Below are 19,050 nucleotides of genomic sequence, written 5' to 3'. Positions count from 1 at the left end.
GAGGACGGTTTGAGTCAACCCCGTCAGGCAGCAAACATAATCTAGTCACGATATATACAGCTAACTCAAGCCACATGGCAAGTTTTGTCTGGATAAATTGCCACATATTTAGGAACAATGTGAACAGGAGGTAGATCACAGAAATCTGCTTCTAAGGGGGCTGTCTCCAGTGCGCAGCAACGCCTACAGCTCTTCAGGTGGGCACTTGTTGGTAGAAAGACAGTCTTACTTGCTTCTGCTTTCACTTTGTCCATTTCAGCCAGCAACGCCACCTCGCGATCCATAAGGCTGGGGGGAAAAAAAAAAAATATATATATATATATATATAAAAAGGGAAGAGATTTAGTAATAAACAAAGAGGATAACGAAATCCTACTGCAGGAACAGTGGCAGGAGGGTTTCCAGGCATGCCGGCCAGCGGGGAGAGACCGGCAGATGGCGGCAGGAACCCGCCGCGCACAAACCCCGGCTTTTGTTCTGGAAGCTGAGTAGTTGCACGCAGGCTTCGCTGGCGTTAAAACTTGCTCAGGCTCGGGTCAGTGCGGAACACGGCACGGTGTTCCCAACAACCCGCTGGGTACGTGGTCACCTTACTCCAATAAAGTCGGAGCCACCTTGGCAAGGGGAGAGGGAGTGGCAGTTGTGGTGTCAGGGGAAGCTGCGCTCCGCTGGACTTTTATCACCGAAGAAAACTAGGGCACAACGTTTTAAAGAGTCACTCAAAATACAAAACTAATCAGCAGTGGGGCAGGGTGAGGATCCACGGTAGCAGGAGCAGGATGCTGGGCATTCAGGCACCCGTCCCCTCCAAGGCAGCCTCTCAGCTGCCACACTGTGGAGGCATCCGACTGCAATGCTTTGCTCTTATGCCCTCATTAGCTAATTTAAGCCAGCGCAATTGGCCCACTAATCCAGAAACCTGAATTCTGGTGCTCTGTGCCGCTTCTTGGGAGGCATGCACCCTGCTGATCCCCACAGGGCTGCAGGACCCACAGGAGTGCACGCACACCCTTCCACACGGTGCAGCAGCTACAAGGACACGACCCCCTGCCTGCAGCCACCACGCAGCCGGCAGGTCACCTGGAGCCACACAGGTCCACAATCCAGGAGTCTCTTACAGTCTGAAGATTTTTTGGCCACAGAGGGAACACCTGAGTGGGTCACAGCAAAGCATCTCCACTCACCAGGAGGCTCCAGCTTGCCTCAAGTGTGTCTGTTGCCATGAGACTGCAATTCCCCCGGGCATCACGGTGGCAGCCTTTACGCAAGCAGAACTGCACAGCTACCGGCTGGCCAATTTTAGCAAATTCAGGCTATCGAAAGGCAGAGCACCCAGGGAGCTTCCCATAACTGCTGCTCATAGGCCGTACAAAGAGGGCTCTTGCCCCTGGAGATGTGGACACTAAGTAACTCGGGTTACAATGGAAGCAGTAGAGGAAATACCAGTCCTCCCATCCTGGACAGGGACAGGTACTGGTCGCAGCTCTGTTCTTCACCATAAGGAATCCAAACCCTTGCAGACACCCTCCCTGCAAATGCTTCTTTTGTGCTTCCCTCTAAGCTACGCCTCCAACGTCCTCAGCCCTGCACCGCTGCAGCTCACCTTCGCTCAGCTGCTGCCAGCGGCTTGAACGCATTCGACATCCAGCCTATTAATAGGGTTCATTTCAGTTTCTGCTTTCTAAATATAAAAGCAAAGCCTTCCTCTCACGTGTTAGCTGTATGATACTTGCAGACACTAAATGGTACTCGGACAGATATCAGCATCGTGCAGGGTTAGCCCTTCAACACCAACCACACGCTTTTTAGTGAGAAAGATTTTCAAGCAAATGGGAAGAATATTTATTTTAGCGACCATCTGAAAGGGAAACCACAGAGCATCTGAAATGCAAACTCAAACCACCGCTCCCACTCCTCTGCATGTCAGAGAGGGCTGAGGCAAGATCAATTTAAACAATTCCCTCTGAACAGCAGCTTTGACATTTGGCTTCTTCTGTTGATTTATCGCTCTGTCCATCTGCCTTTTCAGGGCAGGAATTGTTTCTGCTCGTAGCACAGCAGGGGCCTGATCCAGGTCAGGCACTCTCAGCCGAACTGCACAAATACAACAACGCATGTCAAAAGCTACGCTAATAAGACTTCACCTTGTCTCCAACCATCCCCAGAGTGGTTCAACCTGGCTCTGCAGCACCAATGGGCAGGGTAAAGAGAGATACCCCAGCTGCCTTCTGCCCAGAGCCACGTCAGCTGCAGGAATCCCCCAGAGCTCGGAGAGATACGGGTGCGAACGCGGCCTTAATGATTAATTAAAGTGCAGGAACAGCCTTGCGGCTCTCGTGCCGCAGAACTCGGTTGTGCTACACCTTACCCCAGTGCCTCGTCCCTGAACACACAGGCACACGCCCAGCTCCTGCAGAGCCAACACCCACTTTATATGGGCCATTTTGGGCTTTTTCCGCCACGCTGCAGGCACGCACGCACGCACCTTGGCACAGATCATAGCTTGCGTCTCTTTGTAATTTAATTTACTCAGCAGAGCTCAGCTGGAGTCCTTTACCCAATTTTACAGTTGGGCTGGCTGAGGAACAGAGGTCAAGTGGCTTTGCCTGAGGTTCACATGATGAGTGACTCGTATCAGACCCCACTGCTCCTCCATCCTGCATGGCTTCTTGTCAAACAAACTCACTTCCTTCTGCCGGATCCGTTCGGAAACACGCCTGCCCTTCTCGACTGCTCTGTCCTGGGACGAGATCCCATGCAGGACAGAGAGCGCATCTGCCCCTGCCAGAAAGACTGGGCTTTAAGAAAGGACATGTAAGAACTGCACAAGGAAGAAAAAGGAGCAGCAGGTAAACCGATAACTGCTGAAAGATGAAATAATGCTGAATGCTCCGTGGTGACCCAACCAGCAGAAGAGATGCTCTCAGCTGCAAGCCAGCTCGATCGAGCAGTGCCTGCAAGATGTTGTCTGTTCGTGAAAGACAACAGCTGTTTGCACAAGCACGCTAAGGGTTTTGGGGTCAGTTTTCCTTGGGGCTGAAACACAACGATCTCAAAGATTGACTGCAATCGAAGGTGGCTGGAAGCATGCCTGGCAGCTCTGCCACTAGGAAGTAAGGACGATCCGCAGCATGAGGTATGCAGCGGCGATCTCAGCAGTGAGAAACCTCAAATGCTGCCCCACATCCAACTCAGCACACAGCGCTAAAATTGAACTTACCCGCACCACTCACAAAGGCTCAGGGTTTTTTTCCTGATGTGCTTCTTTCCCTGTCAGCAGATAGCAAAATATTCAGGAATTTAAGGACTATCAGGATTTCCTAGTTCAGGTTACCCGATCATCTCCAGTCTAGAGGAGCAAATCCTCTCAAAATAGGAAGCCAAAGCGGCTACTGCTACATCTGCCACTCAAACAGGATGGATTTCAGAGATTGAGGTAGGCACGACCCCAGCATTAGAGTGTCCTTCTTCACTCTCACCTACCTACAGACCACAGGTCTAATATAAGCACATTGTCTAGCGAGAGAAGATGAAGGTCAAGAACTCTAAGAAGCCTCACTGGTTAAAAGGACATCTGAAAGGCAGCCCTGACACTGACAGGCAGAAGTTAAACCAGTCCAAGCTTTGCTACTTAAACATCCTGTTTCAGTTGAACAAACCTGCCTTTAAACCAGGTTTTCCTTTGGTAGAAAGCCAGGTGGAGAGGCAATTCAGCAAGAGGATTTAACTATCGGATCTTGCCTTGTGCCGTAGGATTTAAAAATACACTAATTATTCTCTGGGTCATGAAGGGAGTTGGAAAAAAACCAAACCACCAGCCAACAACAAAAATGTGAAGGTACAATTTACACCTCAGCTCACCAGCAACTGCATCACTTTCGGGAAAAAGAAAGTGAATCTCTTTCTGCGCAGCCGAATGGCCCTGGCTGCAGTCACCGCTTATGAACTGCGCAGACCTGGCATGCTGCTGGGCAGCTCTTTCACTTGGCATTTGTCGAAGGAGGTTCCCAGTGGCCCCGTTCCAGGCAGGCACTCGCCTCCCCGCTCACAGAACCACGCATCCTGCTTCACCCGCTGCCGGCTCATCGGAGCAACGCTGCAGGACTGGACTTGAGTCTTTAACCTTTCCAAACATGACGCAAGTGTTTTATAGATGATAACATAAGTCAAAGGGCGAGGAATTACTTATATGGAACCAGACACGTTAGCCAAAGGAATGACATTTTCCATACCAGGGAGAGGTTTTTACAGATGTTGTAACTGCATAGAGAGGCAGACAAAAAAACCTTAAAAACAAAAACCCGCTGTATACAGTAAGAACATTGAATCAGTATTGACTCAGTAGACAAAGCCACTAACAAAGTGAGAAATAATATTAATGAAAACAAACCTGAGTTAGGGCTACAAATCCCTCAGCTACTGACAGGTTAAATCCCCTTACGTTGCAGCTTTTCCAAAAGATGGGAGGTGCTGGGAGCTCCACATCCATCTTTGGCTTGGAGACCACAACTCTTAGCACGAAAACACAGGTCAGGGCACACAGACACCTTTAACCCTATCCCTCCAGTTTGGTCTAGTCTCCTCAGGTAAGTTTAAAAGTCATCTGTAAACATTTTTGTCAGTCTTTTTAGCACACGCTGAATTTAAGTACAGGACACCATTCCACTTATTTCAAGAGAGCACTTCCTGGTGGCAAAGTTCAACACAAGTATGAGCACAAGAAAGTCCACACTGAACAACTAAGTTTGCTAAAAGGCTTCAAAATACAGCTCTTTACATCACTACCACTAAACCCTCTTGCCTTTGAGGCCACATACAGTTTTCAGACATAGACAGCTTTTGACACAGATTTGCAAGTCTGCCAAACATCTACTTTAATCCTTCAGTGCGATAGCAGCATTTTAGTTACTTGTCAAATGTTACTCACTTCGGGCAAGGAGAACTCTCTGTGCAGTTTGTTATGAATATTTCTTTACCAAAAGCAATCATATCTGTATAACCAAGAAGAACAATCTCTCAGTAATAGATTCAATCAGCCAAAACAGCGAGTGTATCTGATGTTAGGCCTTTCAGAATATCATCTTAAATCACTTATCCAAACCAATAAAGATGTTCATTAAAGAAAGACCCAGTTGCACTCATAGGGAACATCATGCACAGTATCAAAAGCTTGGCTTAAAATGGGGGAAGCAGTGCTGCACAGGATGATCTTTGATGTGTACTTGTACCTTCAAAAGGATCCCTCTCTTCCATGTTATATTCAAACATAATTTGAAGATTTCAAATATGAATGTTTGCTTCTAAAAGACACATGCTACTGCACCCTGAGCTCCCAACAGTTCTCCTTCCAGCACAGCTAACATTAGCACCTAACTGACAGTATGTTATTTGGCGAGTTCCTCATATTATCTGCATCTAAAATGACTTTATGGTGGTCAGGACAACTGTCTTGTACAGACACAGTTCATCAAAGACCCTGATGGACACACCAAAGCCCTGAACAGTCTATTAACATCCCACCGGGCATGTGGGACAACAGCTCGAACACAGGCTTTGCAAAGCCGCCCGCAAAGGCGGCTTCTAAAAACTGCAGAGTACAGGACTTTAGACTCCAGTTTATTCTTTATGACATGCAGACCTCCCAGAAGCTGCAGAACAGTGCTCGGGCGGTAGGGCATACACAAGCAAGTCATTAACCTGACTGGAAAGCTGAAGTCTTAGTCCAAATGTATAGGTCTTAAGCCTTAATGCCTGGATCTGTCCCTACATTTAACTTACCTACTCTGCAGTTCAGCAAAGGCCTGCTTCATCTTCTTAATGGAAGCATCCATTTCCTCCTTCACCACAACCCGGTACCGAGCCAGTGAAACAGTGCAGCGCTGGAGATCCTTCACTGATTTTTCAATATTAGAACCTACCAAGAGACAGAGTGAACTCAAACAGCCATGTCAATCATATTGCTAAATCCTCCCAGCAGGGATAAATCTAAAGTTGGCTTTCCATCTTATTTTAAAACTATACACTGCTTGGTTTTAAATTTTTCTTCCCCTTCCCCATTACAAAGGCACTAGGTTCAGCAGGGACAGTTTGAGAGATCTTCTTATTGGGGAAAGTCTTCCCAAGGCTTGTAGAATTTCCTTCTATGGGCAGGGATGTCCCTCCACATTTTCAAATACATGAGAGAAATCAAATGCATCTCTGAGTCACTTTTGTGCCAGGGACTAGAGACGAGTGAAATGCAGTCTACACCGTATCACTAAATGATATAAAATGACTGTTTGCCTGGAGAAGGGAATTATCTTGGGAACTAAAATTAAGGCTATTTCCTCCAATCAGGAGATGAAAGGATTGGTTATCGCTGCCAAGGTTAGTCCCCACATCTCAGCTTGCCAGCAGGGTACATCACCTTGCCCACGCTCTCTGGAGCTTGCCGGAACGCAGTTGCCCCCTGCCAAGCTACATTAACAACGGCTCGTTACAGATTTCCCGTGCAGCAAGGTGAACTACCACCACCTCATCTCCCTAAGCTAAGTATAATAACCATGATCACAATCAGGGTCTCTGAGGTCCCTCCTGTCCCCACTTGTTATCGTAAGAACTCAGCTGTGGAGAAAGCACACAAAAGAGGAAAATAAAAAAAATCCAGTAGAAGGAGGCTGTCACTTCTTGTAAGAGGACTGGTCCGAACTTCTGGCCTTTCGACAAATTCTCACAAAAGATGAGAAACAACCTAAAGGCTCTGTGATGGAGCACACAGAAGAATGGGCTAAACGTATGCAGCGAGACTGGCTGCTTCCTCCCTTGCTTCTCTCACACATATGGGTTTGCCGCTCCAGGCACTACATCTAAACTGCTGTCAAGATTCCTGCTGTGCATAGGGAAGAGGAGGAGTAGAGTGCAAGTTACTGGCCAGATAATAAGAAGCATGTTAGCTCGCATTAAAATCAAAGTCCGGTACGCCTCAGCACTGTGTCTGTCACTGACACTGCAGAAGAGGCAGTGAGAACTTGGCCAGCAGCAACCTGCTCTGACATCGGAGAGCACGCAGACCCTCAGGGCCTTACCTAGCTTCTTGTTTGCAGGTGAAACTGGAACATCTTCCAGCCGCGTTACAGACAGGGACGCAGGAGTTGAATTGCTCGCTGTTGATCTGGACAGAGACCTGCTAGTGCTCCTCTGCTCAGGCCGCTGTCTAAGAGATGCAGAGCTCTGGGAAGGATGCATGATGAGCGATTTTGTGTCAAAGTCTGCTATTCCATTCTCTAGTTCAGGCACTGCTGTAGAAAAGCACACTCGTTTAAAGGGGAACGCGAAGAGGACAGCAGAACACTGACCGCCTCTTTACAACAAGCAAAAAATCAGAAAATCAGGGTGAGCTGCTCTTTCCTGAAGAGCCATCCAAACAAATCAGTATTCAAAGCTGACCCAAAACAAAGAAGGAACACAAAAAAGCAGGAGGCAGCTCCTCTGCTTTTTAAACACTCGGTGCCCGTCTCCTGCGCTACTTTATAGAGACTAACCTGTTCTATCAGGCATGTCTGGTGCAGCAGACTCACAATCCTCCAACTCTCGGGCATCAATTGAAAGTGCATCCAAACCTTCGCTGAGCGAGTCCACAGACTCCGTGTCGTGGGCACAGCCGTTGACATGGAAACCGTTAATTCCACCCTTCTCCGAGTTCGCCGACTGCTCCTCTTCAGTGGACACCAATTTACCAGGGTCTGGGAGGCCAGGGCTCGATTCAGCTTGCGGTTTCGGTTTGGTTTTCTTCTTCTTGTTCTAAGGATTAGGTATCCGCACCACAAAGGGGGGAAAAAAAATGTTAGGCTTAATTCCTGAAGGGAAAATTAAGCTTATGATTACTGGCTGAAAGTAGCTGAATTAAATGCTTTTTCAGCCAGCCTGGCTGTTGATCCTATTAACAGTAGGAGGGATTTATTCAACAATGAGGACAGTTATAGTGGCATTAATGAGGCGCGAATACATTATCCTCTCCGAAGGTGTGCCAACAAGAGCAATGGTTATCAGATGAAGGCTGCATAACTGATGGGAAACAGCGGACAGGTTTGTGGCTGTAACCCACAGCACTGGCTGGGTCACTTCTGAGGGTGCTCACTGGCAAGGTGCAGCTTCCAGGGTGCTCTGCTAGACCTTGCTCTGACAAAACTTCCCTCGTTTCCCAACACAGGGCTACTCGGTCACATTTTTTCCCTATCCATTTCATGCTGGTGCTTTTCACGTATTCAAAGGAGTCCTTTTGAATAATTATGATTTTATTCTTGTCCTGGTGGATTTAGACATTATAATATCAAGTAGTGAAACTTTGCAAATCTTTATTTAACCCTTTCACAGAGGTCTGAGCAAAGAACTAGGCAAAACACTCGAGAAAGCTTACGTGACAAAGAAATATATTTCCACAGAGCTCAGCATTAGACGCAACTGTTCAGCTCCAAAGGTTACCGATGAAAAATGGAACAGCATGACTATCTGAACAGTGAATTACAGAGCTCCGTTGAAATAAATGGACCTGATAAAAGATTTACTTCAGTGTGGGGCTGTGTGTGCGGATTAGGGGTCCTATAGAGGGTCAGCAGAATAAAAGCAACTGCAAGAAAGTCTAGAATTTTTTTTTTTCAGATGCTATATTCGACACAATGTGTCTGACAACTAAATTAAATGCAAATGTGGCGAGAGGATGATGTTTACAACTTGCACTGAATTTACCATGTAAATCATTGCCCTGAACAGTGAGGCACCTGATAACCTAGTGATTATCTCCGTGCATCAGTTCTGCTAACATCAATATACACGTTTGCTCTTTGGTTTCTTTTACCATCTAAACCATGACGAATGCCTACTGTTCTCCATAGTCTAAATCCTCAAAACAAAAAAATAAATGCCTTAGCAAAGTATATTTTAAAAGTGTTACCTTTTTTTTGCCTGTTACAGTCCATTCTTTCAGTACTTCACTGGCATTGCCTGAAACAAAATGCAGCGATGAGCAGTGGATGAGGCATCCACTCCAGTTCTTTCCTGGTCACGTGGAAGTGCCTCCATACCTGGAGCCAGCTGTAACACTTTCTGCAGCTAAGTTTCAATTTTCTTTGTTGATGTAATAAAAGGATCAGTTTCATTTTTGCTTTGGAAACACACTGCTGAACAGGACTACCCCCTTACACCACAGTGCCAGCTCTTTCCAGAAAAAAAAAAAAAAAAAAAAAAATCTTCTCTTTGGCTCTGTCATACTAAAGGTTTAGGTACTTGGAACCCTGCTGGAGCATGTTCTGAACTCAAAGGTTGCATTCGGGTCAGATATCTGCTGGCCTTCTCTCCCCAGAGACACTGACTGTGTCAGGATGCCCACCGTCTGAGGAATAACTGTCATACCTTCTGTGGGCCAGAGGCAAAGCGCAGTTGTCAGCGATGGCCAGCATGGAAATAAGAGCTGCAAAGCGACAGGCACTGTCACCAGCAACAGCCTGTTTTTCCAAGGTCAGAAAATCCATCTAATGCAGCATGCCAGCCAGACCCAAGAGAAGATTTGTGAGCCAGGTTTCAAAGTACAAACAGCAACTTTCAAAGCTGAAGACACTCCCATTCTGTACACATGAACAAGAGTTTCTGTAATTGCATATCAAACCTCCTTTATCTAAAGAGCTATCAAATGCTTATCTCTGCCTTGACCCCTAGTTGAACAAACACCAACTAAAACTTGGGAAGAGAATCATCTTAGTTATCTTTGTGGATAGAGCCTGTACTTGGATGGGCTGAGAAGCTACATGAGCTTCTGTTACCTCGTGTACTTACTGCACACAGCCCTTTCTGCACAAAGGCTATTGCTGCTTCTGAAGTAAGTCCATAAACACAGTACGTATGAGTTACCAAGCCACAAACCCTGCTAAGAAACCAGCCACAGTTACCTTCCATAAAGGCTTGCACTGTTTTGTCCACACAGTTGTCAAAATGCTGCAGCACAAGGACGATCTCATTGTTGCTCCTGTTGGGGACTATTGCACGCACTGCACTGATCTAGAGGGAAGAAAACAGGGTAACATGTAAACCATTTGCTTTATCCCACATGGAGCCTACAGCAACCCTTCTGCAAGCAGTCTAAAAACCATAACCGATGACTTCCTTATAAAACTTTAATGTGCCAGGACGATTTAGCCTGAATAAAATTTTGCTTTTGACAGAGCTGCAGTTAGCTCCCAGACAGAAACATATTTCATCTCAGAGAGGAGATGAAGATACAGCATTCACGAGCTCTTCCATGGCACATGGTGAGTTAAAGTCTCAGAAGACACATTTACCTTCTCCTTCATGTTTTCAAAGGTTCCTCCTTGGGCCATCACAGTATTGGACTGCACATCAAAAATAAACCCAGACAGATCTGTGAAGACAAAGGAGAAGGAAGCTCTCTTCTGAACAACAGGCACCATGAGACATTTAGAAAGATAGGAAGCAAGAGGTCAGCTCTGAGTTGTTACTTTGCCAAGGAGAAAATTGAAATCCAACAAACGTATGGTGTTCGCTGGCTAATTCTGTCCTATGGTTAGCAGAGGATTATTAGCTGCTGAGAGTAAAACGGATGACATCCCAGGCTTGTTTAAGGATGAGATTCTGTTCAGCCAGGTAACCCCAGCTGAATCTGGTTTGCCAATGCCCCCCACTGAACTCAAGCTGATTCACTCCTCAGCTCTGGGTCAGTTTAAACCAACCAACCATGGATCAAAACCGCAAGCCAAAAAACACAAGCCCCAACAGGGCTGGTGCGAAACAGAAGATTGCTGAAGCAGACCAGATTAGTACTGTTTCTGCATTTCCGCATTAATCTTTTCCCGAGCCCAGCAATAAAGAGTTAACAAAAGCACTAGAGCCTTCCAGCAGTGTGGTTAACAATTTCCTCCACCTGGAGATACAAATGGCAAGCAGACTGATAAATGGGTTTGAAGATCCAGCAGCTTGTGTTCCCTGCCAGCTATGATCTCCAAGGTAATGGTTATATGTTCCAAAAGAGACCCATAATTGAGACAGCCATCACCAACAGGTTTGCTCCCTGCCAGCGAGCAAAGGTCACATAAATCTGCAGGCCCTACCGTTTCACCGAGAGATCCTTACGAGTGCCTGGTATCACAAATTCGCACTCGATTTTCCTGCCAGAGGTCTGAGCAGGCTAAATTTCAGGTTTGCTAAAGAAAAGGGATATAGTAAAACACATCTATGAACAGCTATGAGAGAACATACTTCAAACCGGCATTTTAGCCACATTTCATCTCAGGAAGAACACATGTCCCTGGGCAGGGGCTGATGGCAGGACCCCAGAGGTTTTAAGCACTCCTACTCTGCATCACCAACCCCTCTCCAGAGAGTTCACACGCAGGCACAAAGCCCCAGGCAGATTTCCTAGGAGGGCATTTGCTTGCATGTGCTTTGACGCCTTGAGCCCTGCACGGAGCCAGGGAAGCACAAGACCACTGGTTCTTCTGCAAAGCTTCTCAGGTGGGTTTCTACAGTTGCTGCTGCCCGGTGGCTTTGGGGACTGCCTGGGGGAAGGGACACTTCCAGCAGGCCAGGGTGCTCTGCGGGGACGCTCGCTTGGTCACTGCCCTTTCTGCTTTATCTCAGCTGATATTCCAAGCTGCTGATTCATGTTCTTTCCCTCACCTCCTCTAAATAACTCGTACGCGATTTTGAGACACACCATTGACTTCCGCGGTTCCCAGACATTGATGTAGCATTTAAACTGAGATGCGTCCAAATACAGTGACAGAATTGTGAACATGATGGAAAGGTCAGCCTCTTATTAAGGCTACAGATGAACGGTTAAATTCTTCCCCGCACCATCCTTACCCGTTTCAGCCCCATGAGCAAGATTTTCTCAAGTTTCCCAAGCTCACAGAAGTTCGAGTTACCAACTTTCTAGTCCTTAATCTTGTAAATGGCTTTCAGACTCCCATCACTGAGTGCGAATTAGCAATCTTTTTTCAAAATCTTCATTGCAGAGCAGCCACCAAGGACCCAGGTGCCAAGGAAGATGAAGTTCAGCTCCCCCATGCAGCACATTTTCAGCTACTCAATCCCATCCCTTTCCCACATCTCCATTTGTGCTTGGTCTTACAGGGGACTGAGCTTGTCGGCGCCTTGCTCCGAGATGCTTCTCCAGCTTCCAGTCACTTCACTACGGCCCAAGTCCTCCTGGTGTTAAAATGTTTATCATGCAAAAATTATGCAACAGACACTACACCATATACATTTGATATTGCCCTTGAGCACTCCCAAGCATCATAAAAAGGGCTGCTGGCACTCGGGTCTCCTGTGACAGCGGGTGTCTGCAAGAAGGGACAGAATTTAAAATGCTCATGTCCGTGTGGACCAAAGTCCAGCGGCCACCAGTGACTTCAAGATTTTTGAATTAACAACCTTGTGGGAAAGGAAAGCTCTTTCCCAAAGCCAGGGCTCAGACTATGCATGTCATGTCTGACATGACAAGTCAGTCAGACACTTGGACTGATCTCAGTTGCATTAAAACATACACAATGCAGTGCTACCCTGTTGATTTGATGTGATGAACCCCAGAGATGATGCCAACAGCCTTAATTGCTTCTCTGTTCATAACTGCATCCTCCAGAAAAATGAGGTGGTAAGAAATCGCTCATCCCAAATCATTTACTTTTGTGTTTCAGTGCTATTTATTGGACTAATCAACACAGGATCTCTTAAATAGAAACACCAACGATGCCAGCAAGAATCCACCCTACCAAACATCAGTTTGCTCCTCCTGTAACTCCGCTAATTAGTGCTTTCTGTATGAACCATGTGCAAGAATTAGAACTAAAGACCTAACAAATGCCTGCTCCGCTTCCTGGGACACAAGAAATAAAACAGCTTCACACCCAACACCTCGAGGAAGTCAAAACAGGGGCCACTATTTCCCCCTCAAGCTCCAAGCCAAGCCAAGTCCTGGCTCACTTTTGAGCCACGGCAGGTAGTCATTTCATAAGGAGACACAGAAAAGCACCAGCCTGACAGCTACGCAGACTTTGTCCCAACCAGCGTCACATAGAGGACACTTTACCAAAGCGTATAGCGCAATCACATTTATGCATTTAGCTTCTCTGAATCCATCCAGCACCTCATCCCCACTGCACCCGCATGCCAGCTCACATAAAGTCTGCACAGTAAAATAGTGTACGAAACTAATTAAAAAAATAATCCCACTCCAAATGCTAGGTTCACCCTCCTGCCCCAGCCAGGACACTCACAGGCGGATGGCTTTGGGGAACTGGACAGCATATACACTTAAAATGCTACGCAATTAAGATTCAGTTAAACCGTGAAACATTTATAGACTCTGTGGCTTTTCAGGTCAACGGTAACCACGCTGACTCTCCCAGGGATAGTGCGGGAGACCTCAGCTAATGTGAAATAAAAAGCTCTTAAAGAAATGGCACCTCGCTGCTTGCTCAGAGCATCTCCAATTTGCTCTAATTACAAGCATCTTCAGCAGTCCCTGCGTTGCAAGAATCGGGAGACATCTGTGCCCAGGACTGCAGAGGTGACTGGACAGGAATTAATGCATCTTCCCAGGACAGAGTAAAGAAGCCAAAATGTCATTATTCTATCAGTCTATGCTTGCAGCCATACCATCACACCAAAGTACCCACAAATATTGGGGGCGGGAGGAGGAAATAAAAATCAGGATTTCCAAAAAAAGTACTACATAAGAGATTACATCTGTGGGAGCTTTCTGTGATTTCACGGCTCCCAGAGCATCAGGCATTGCACTTGAAGCAAACAGACCACCACAGGCTGCATTTCACATCTCTCACGTGTCGTGCTTTTCCTTACAAATTACATCAACACATACTGCTATCTTTTCCTTGTAAGAACAGTTCTTGCTAACAGGCAACAGAGGTACCAATACTAAGCTCTCTCCTCATGAATTAGAGAGAAGTGAGGACTAAACTGGGGCTAGAATCAATATTCCTGGGTTTGCTGCTGTTGAGACAACATTTCATTGATACCAGAAAAAAACTACATAGAAACACTAACTTTCTCCATGATCCAAGGGGAAGAACATCACTATCACAGACCACCCTAAACCCTCCCTTCCCCAAAATACATTAAGATATTTGGGCGGGTCTGTTGGGTTACTAAGAGGTACTCGCTCAATTTCTGTCCCTGCTTGCTGCCCGGGCGCATTCAAAGTCAGGGCTTGGTACCTCAATCAGCTGTTGTGGAAACTATTTTAATGCCCCAAGGACAGCCCTGCGATATTCCTGCAGCACGCAGCCAGCCCACGAAGGTGGCAGCTGCACTTCAGAGTCTTGTCTCAACAAGAAATGCCACTTTCTTGCTTATTTTCTCAAACAGATTTCAAGGGGCCAAGCATGCAACACAGCCTCCTCGGTCCAAACTTGATATGGGAAAGTCATCGGTTCACCAGGGTGTTATTACGAAAAAAACTGGCTATGCAGGCAAGAGACGGACTCACAGTTTGAAGAATTCATTCTGAGGTGAGCAAATTAAACCTTCCAGACATCTGGTCTCCAGCAGAAGCTGGATGGCTGCTGGATGGCAGCAGAAGAGTTAGCCCTTGTATTAATGCAGACTACCTTCCCAATATAAGGCCATATTCATTTAAGGGCTTGGAAGAGTGGGGAAAAAAAGAAATTAAATATGAAATAAAAATTAACTTCTTGCAAATCAACTAAAATATGCCTAAAGTTATGCTGCTAAAACTGGGTATTTCTGCCCAACACAAAAAGCGGACGTTTTTGCCACAAAGGCAGGGACACAGCTCTCCTAAGCACCTGTCCTGCTTCCAGGGGCAGGGGAAGCACTTTGAGTGCAGGTCTAATTGCCCCCGCGGTGTCACCGACCTGGTCTAGCCAAGGCAGGCACACTGCCATTTCCCGGCCACTGTCACAGCTGCAGTTTTAACCTGCGCTCCGCCTTCTGCTTTGGACACACAAGCAGTGAAGCAAGGCAATCAGCTTTCAGTGGAGCTAAGGCAGCGAAGCCAAACAGAGCCATTAAGGTAATTCAAACTGCAGGACGCCGTCTTCCCCCTCCCATCTAATTTCCATCTACACATAAAAAAATGAAAAATTAAATTACACCTGTGCATTTCCAGAGCGTCACACTCAGCAGAGTGATGCAGCTGAAGTTGCCATGAATTCCTGACATCACCTGCATCCTTGTACCGTACCCGAGCTCACTCACAAGCCAGGATCTGATTTATCAGGTTACAGAACACATGCTCAATATTCGCCTTTGTGCATTTTCAACATAACTCACAGCAAGTGCTGCCTTGCAGATTAACTCCGCAATCTGCCGGTTTGACAATTCTACCAGAAGTCGTCCAGACACAGACCGAGCAAATAGTTTGCAACCACCCCAATCGGCAAAGCCTGGTTTCTGCAGAGCAGTATCTTCTGTTTGACTGATGCGTTGTTAAACAAAGTATGAGCTTAAAATTAAATTTCTCCCACATTTGGGGTTTTTTGTAAAGGCTCTGGTGTGCAGGCTCCCTGCTGCTTAACACCGCTCCAGCTGAAGCCCTCCCTTCCCAGCGACTGATACCAAAGACCTTTCGCCTTTGCCAAATTCACGTAGGGCAGTTTTCCATCAATTGAAATGGCTCCTTGATGTATCCAGATGAGTAGGAACCCGAGTGCTGTTTTATTCAGGAACCTGGCATGCCTAAAACCGTGGCTGACGTCCGATGGAAACAAGATTTATGTGATTGCTTTGTATCCTGGGGTCACCAGTCATTCCTAAGCCTGGTGGCTGCTTTCACTCAAATCAATTAATCGAGTCAGAAGGGGGGATGAGAGGGAGTGCACATGCTTCGTGTTGGGGGAAAAAATGAAGCACTAAGAATCCAAGACCACTTCAGACAGCAGCAAACCAACAAACCTACTAGACTCTGGGGAAGTATTTATTTAGAGATCTGGCATCACTGAGACGACCTTTCCTCGGAATTTCTAAATTCTCTCTTATAGAATATACTAAAGGTGAAATCAGCCACCCAGTATAACCCAGACATGGACCTACATGTGGATGCACGCATTTGGATTTTGAATGGGGATAATTACATGACTGGTTTACAGATTGAACTGTTTTCTCCTCAGCAAAGATCTTTTGAGTAAAGAGTTATTTACAGCCGGTAATATTCAGGAGTAGAACATGATTCTGTGCCCAAACTTCGCATATACATTTTCAAAAGACTTAAAAATACCCTTCTGAATAGCTCAGATGTTCGCTCTGTTCTGTGGCACTTCTAAGAAGAAGAAACAGGTGGGCTTCTGATTTGGTTTCAAAACTGCTGCATTATTAAAAATAGGTCTGTCTCATTCCCTATCTCTCAACACTTCTCACCAGCCCTTTGTTACAATGCAAAGGGGTTTTGTTTTGCTTTCAGAAAGAAAGGAAGAGAAACTGAAAAGACATTCCTCACCTGGCCAAGGTACACTCCTTTACAGAGGAGTGGAAAATATTCGCTGACTACATTAACATTCTAGAGCAGCAGAAAAGTAGTAATTGAAAATTCAATCACAGTCCAAACAGGACAGGGCACAGCCAGAAGAGTCTGCAGCTTTAACTCTCACCTTCCCTTATGTCCACATTGCAACGCGGACTGGAGATGAGCCTGCTTAACAAAGCAGGGCGTATTTTATATCCCTGGTGGCAGAGCGAATTAAAGCCTACTCTGCATTCCTGCTTGGTGTCAAATATTTATGTCTAAGATCCCTTTACTTTTCTTTAGGAACCCAATACATGCCAGCACTTCCCAGCGGGTTCTCTCTGTGACACACTCTGCCGAACCACACCGAGAGCAGCAGTTGTGTCGGCTTTCTCGTTCGGCTGGGGATTTGCCAAAGCCCTGAATTCCCTCAGAGTAACAGCTTCCCATGTTTTCCCCCAGTTGTCTCCTACAGATTTCTCTTGCTGTTCCCCTACCTAGGCCCATTAATTCTCTTCTGCTGTTTCAAGGTGTGCTTTTCTCTCCACATGTACTCAGCAGCAACGATTGCTGGGCTCCGTTTCCAGCATCAGAGAGAAGTCAATTTCTTAATGACTTGTACTGAGGCTTCCAAGAGCACAGATACAAATACAGCGTTTTAAAAATCACTCAGAACTATCCTATACAATAATTTCCATAACTGTTACTAATTGCTTTGAATCATGTATGGATCTAGCTGTCAAAGGACGGCTGGGCTCCTCAGGTAGACACTGTTTCTATGCCAAAGCTGCTAGAAAAAAAAAAATCTACAGAGAACAAAAGCTCTTCTCTTGAGGTAGAGGACATGAATTGTCAAACCCATTCGCCTTAAATTATTAATTAGTAGTCAGCTCAAATAAAAAGAGAACCATAACCCTCAACCCCCCTTCTCCCCCCACCACACACACTTTGGAATTAATGTTTCACACGCGACAAATAAGATCCCTCCCTGAAATAAGCTGCTTGACGCCAGAACAGCTTTGTCACTTAACATGCGATGGCAGAGAAAGGAAAACCAGCCTGTGTATTTGAAGACAAAAGCAAGTGAAAAAGCTTCTCGCAAACTTGCTCGTTCCCGTTCTGCACCTATCTCGAAGGAAAAAGATTTAAATAGGTCTCATTTGAATCGCATCCCCAGGAGACGAGGACCTGAGCTGAGCTATCCCACCTAGACTCGATGGCTTGTTTCTCAACTGGATTCCTGGCAAGCAGTTGCCACAGACAGGACAAGCAAGTCCACAACAGAAGCCTGCCCTGAAACCGCAGCGTCCACGGGGCACTCCGAGAGGGTGGAGAAGGGCTGCCTGGGAACAAGACTAAGTTTTGGTAGAGTTAATCCCATGGGGGATCCAGACAGCATTCAAATTCATCCTGTCAATACCCAGCGAGGGGAGGTCATGCACCAAGTGGGGACCCCAGCAAAATAAAAAAGTTTGGCTCCATAACTCTCCAACTACTAAACAAAATTTTTTTCTCCTGTTGTCTGACTGCGAAAGTGATGCAATATTAACATTATACAGGAACTTGTGAAATCAGAACTGTCCAGCTGGACAATTGAAATGTTACTAGAAATGTCACAAAACCCAACAGGTTATATGATGTCACTAAGATAGCGACAATAAGTTGTCAAGTGACACTAGCAGCCTTGAAAGGGAGTACAGCAAAAGCAATTAACCCCTTTCCTAATTGATAACTTTGGAATCAATGGTGCTGTTTATTGGCATTTGATTGTATCACATTCACATGCATCTTACCTTTTGTATTTTGCTTTTTAGACATCTCAGCGTGTTTACTCTAATGTCCAGCTATACAGGAGGAGGAAAAAAAAAAAAAAAAAAAACAGAGTCCTCGCCCTTTAGCGACGTAGCTGGCAGTTGCAATTCACACACCGCCTTGTATCAATGCGGGAAACGGCAGATATCTAGTTTGGGATGGCAAAATCCCAGCTGCGAGGGCAAACAGGGTCTGGAGTTGTCAGAAATCTGCTGACAGGCCAGCAGAGCACTACAGCTCCTTCCTCTGAAAAGCAACTTCTTGTCACGAAGCCTGACTGCAGCAGTTGGTATTGGTCTTTTCAGGTTCTGAAAAAGAAAGAAGAAAAAAAAAAAAAAAAGAAAGGAAATAAGAAAATTGCTACTGTACTAGCCAAGGCATACCCCGAGCCTCCCAGCTTGTCAGAGCCATCTTGCTCATGCTTTTTAAGAGTAAAATTTTTATTTTGTTTAAAGGCGTGGTGAAACAACTAGCCAGAAAGAAAAGCAACATTAAATATAAAGCAACAAGATCCCTACAGACTTGGTACGGCTTCAACAGGCTTAATTCAAAGCTACTGTAAGACACTGTCACTTAAGCATGCAAGCGGTAGAACCAGGGAGGTTTGGAACCCATCACAAAAAAACCATTTACACAAATGCCAGCATTTACGGACGTAAGAGCCATCAGACAAAGTGGACCGAGAGCATGGTTCCTACGCTTGGTGACAACGCTTGTGACAGCATGAACTCTTAGCCCTTTCGCGTGTTAATGCAACCAGCATCCCAGGG

At 46.0% G+C, this 19,050-nt stretch overlaps 1 protein-coding gene across 1 annotated transcript in view; it reads right to left on the bottom strand.

The window, feature by feature from the left end:
• The window catches only part of SPATS2 (spermatogenesis associated serine rich 2), a 31,187-nt gene that overhangs the window by 4,198 nt on the left and 7,939 nt on the right, over positions 1–19,050 (bottom strand). The window contains 8 exon segments of the mRNA XM_030036921.2: positions 230–288; positions 5,779–5,914; positions 7,065–7,274; positions 7,521–7,779; positions 8,930–8,979; positions 9,921–10,029; positions 10,311–10,390; positions 18,262–18,588. Of these exon segments, the coding sequence (XP_029892781.1) occupies positions 230–288; positions 5,779–5,914; positions 7,065–7,274; positions 7,521–7,779; positions 8,930–8,979; positions 9,921–10,029; positions 10,311–10,390; positions 18,262–18,286 (928 nt within the window). The 5' untranslated portion in view covers positions 18,287–18,588.

Source organism: Aquila chrysaetos, chromosome 15, assembly GCF_900496995.4.
Source record: "Aquila chrysaetos chrysaetos chromosome 15, bAquChr1.4, whole genome shotgun sequence".
Lineage (NCBI taxonomy): Eukaryota > Metazoa > Chordata > Aves > Accipitriformes > Accipitridae > Aquila > Aquila chrysaetos.
The sequence above is the reverse complement of the archived record's forward strand: the minus strand, read 5'-3'. Positions and strand labels throughout refer to the sequence as shown.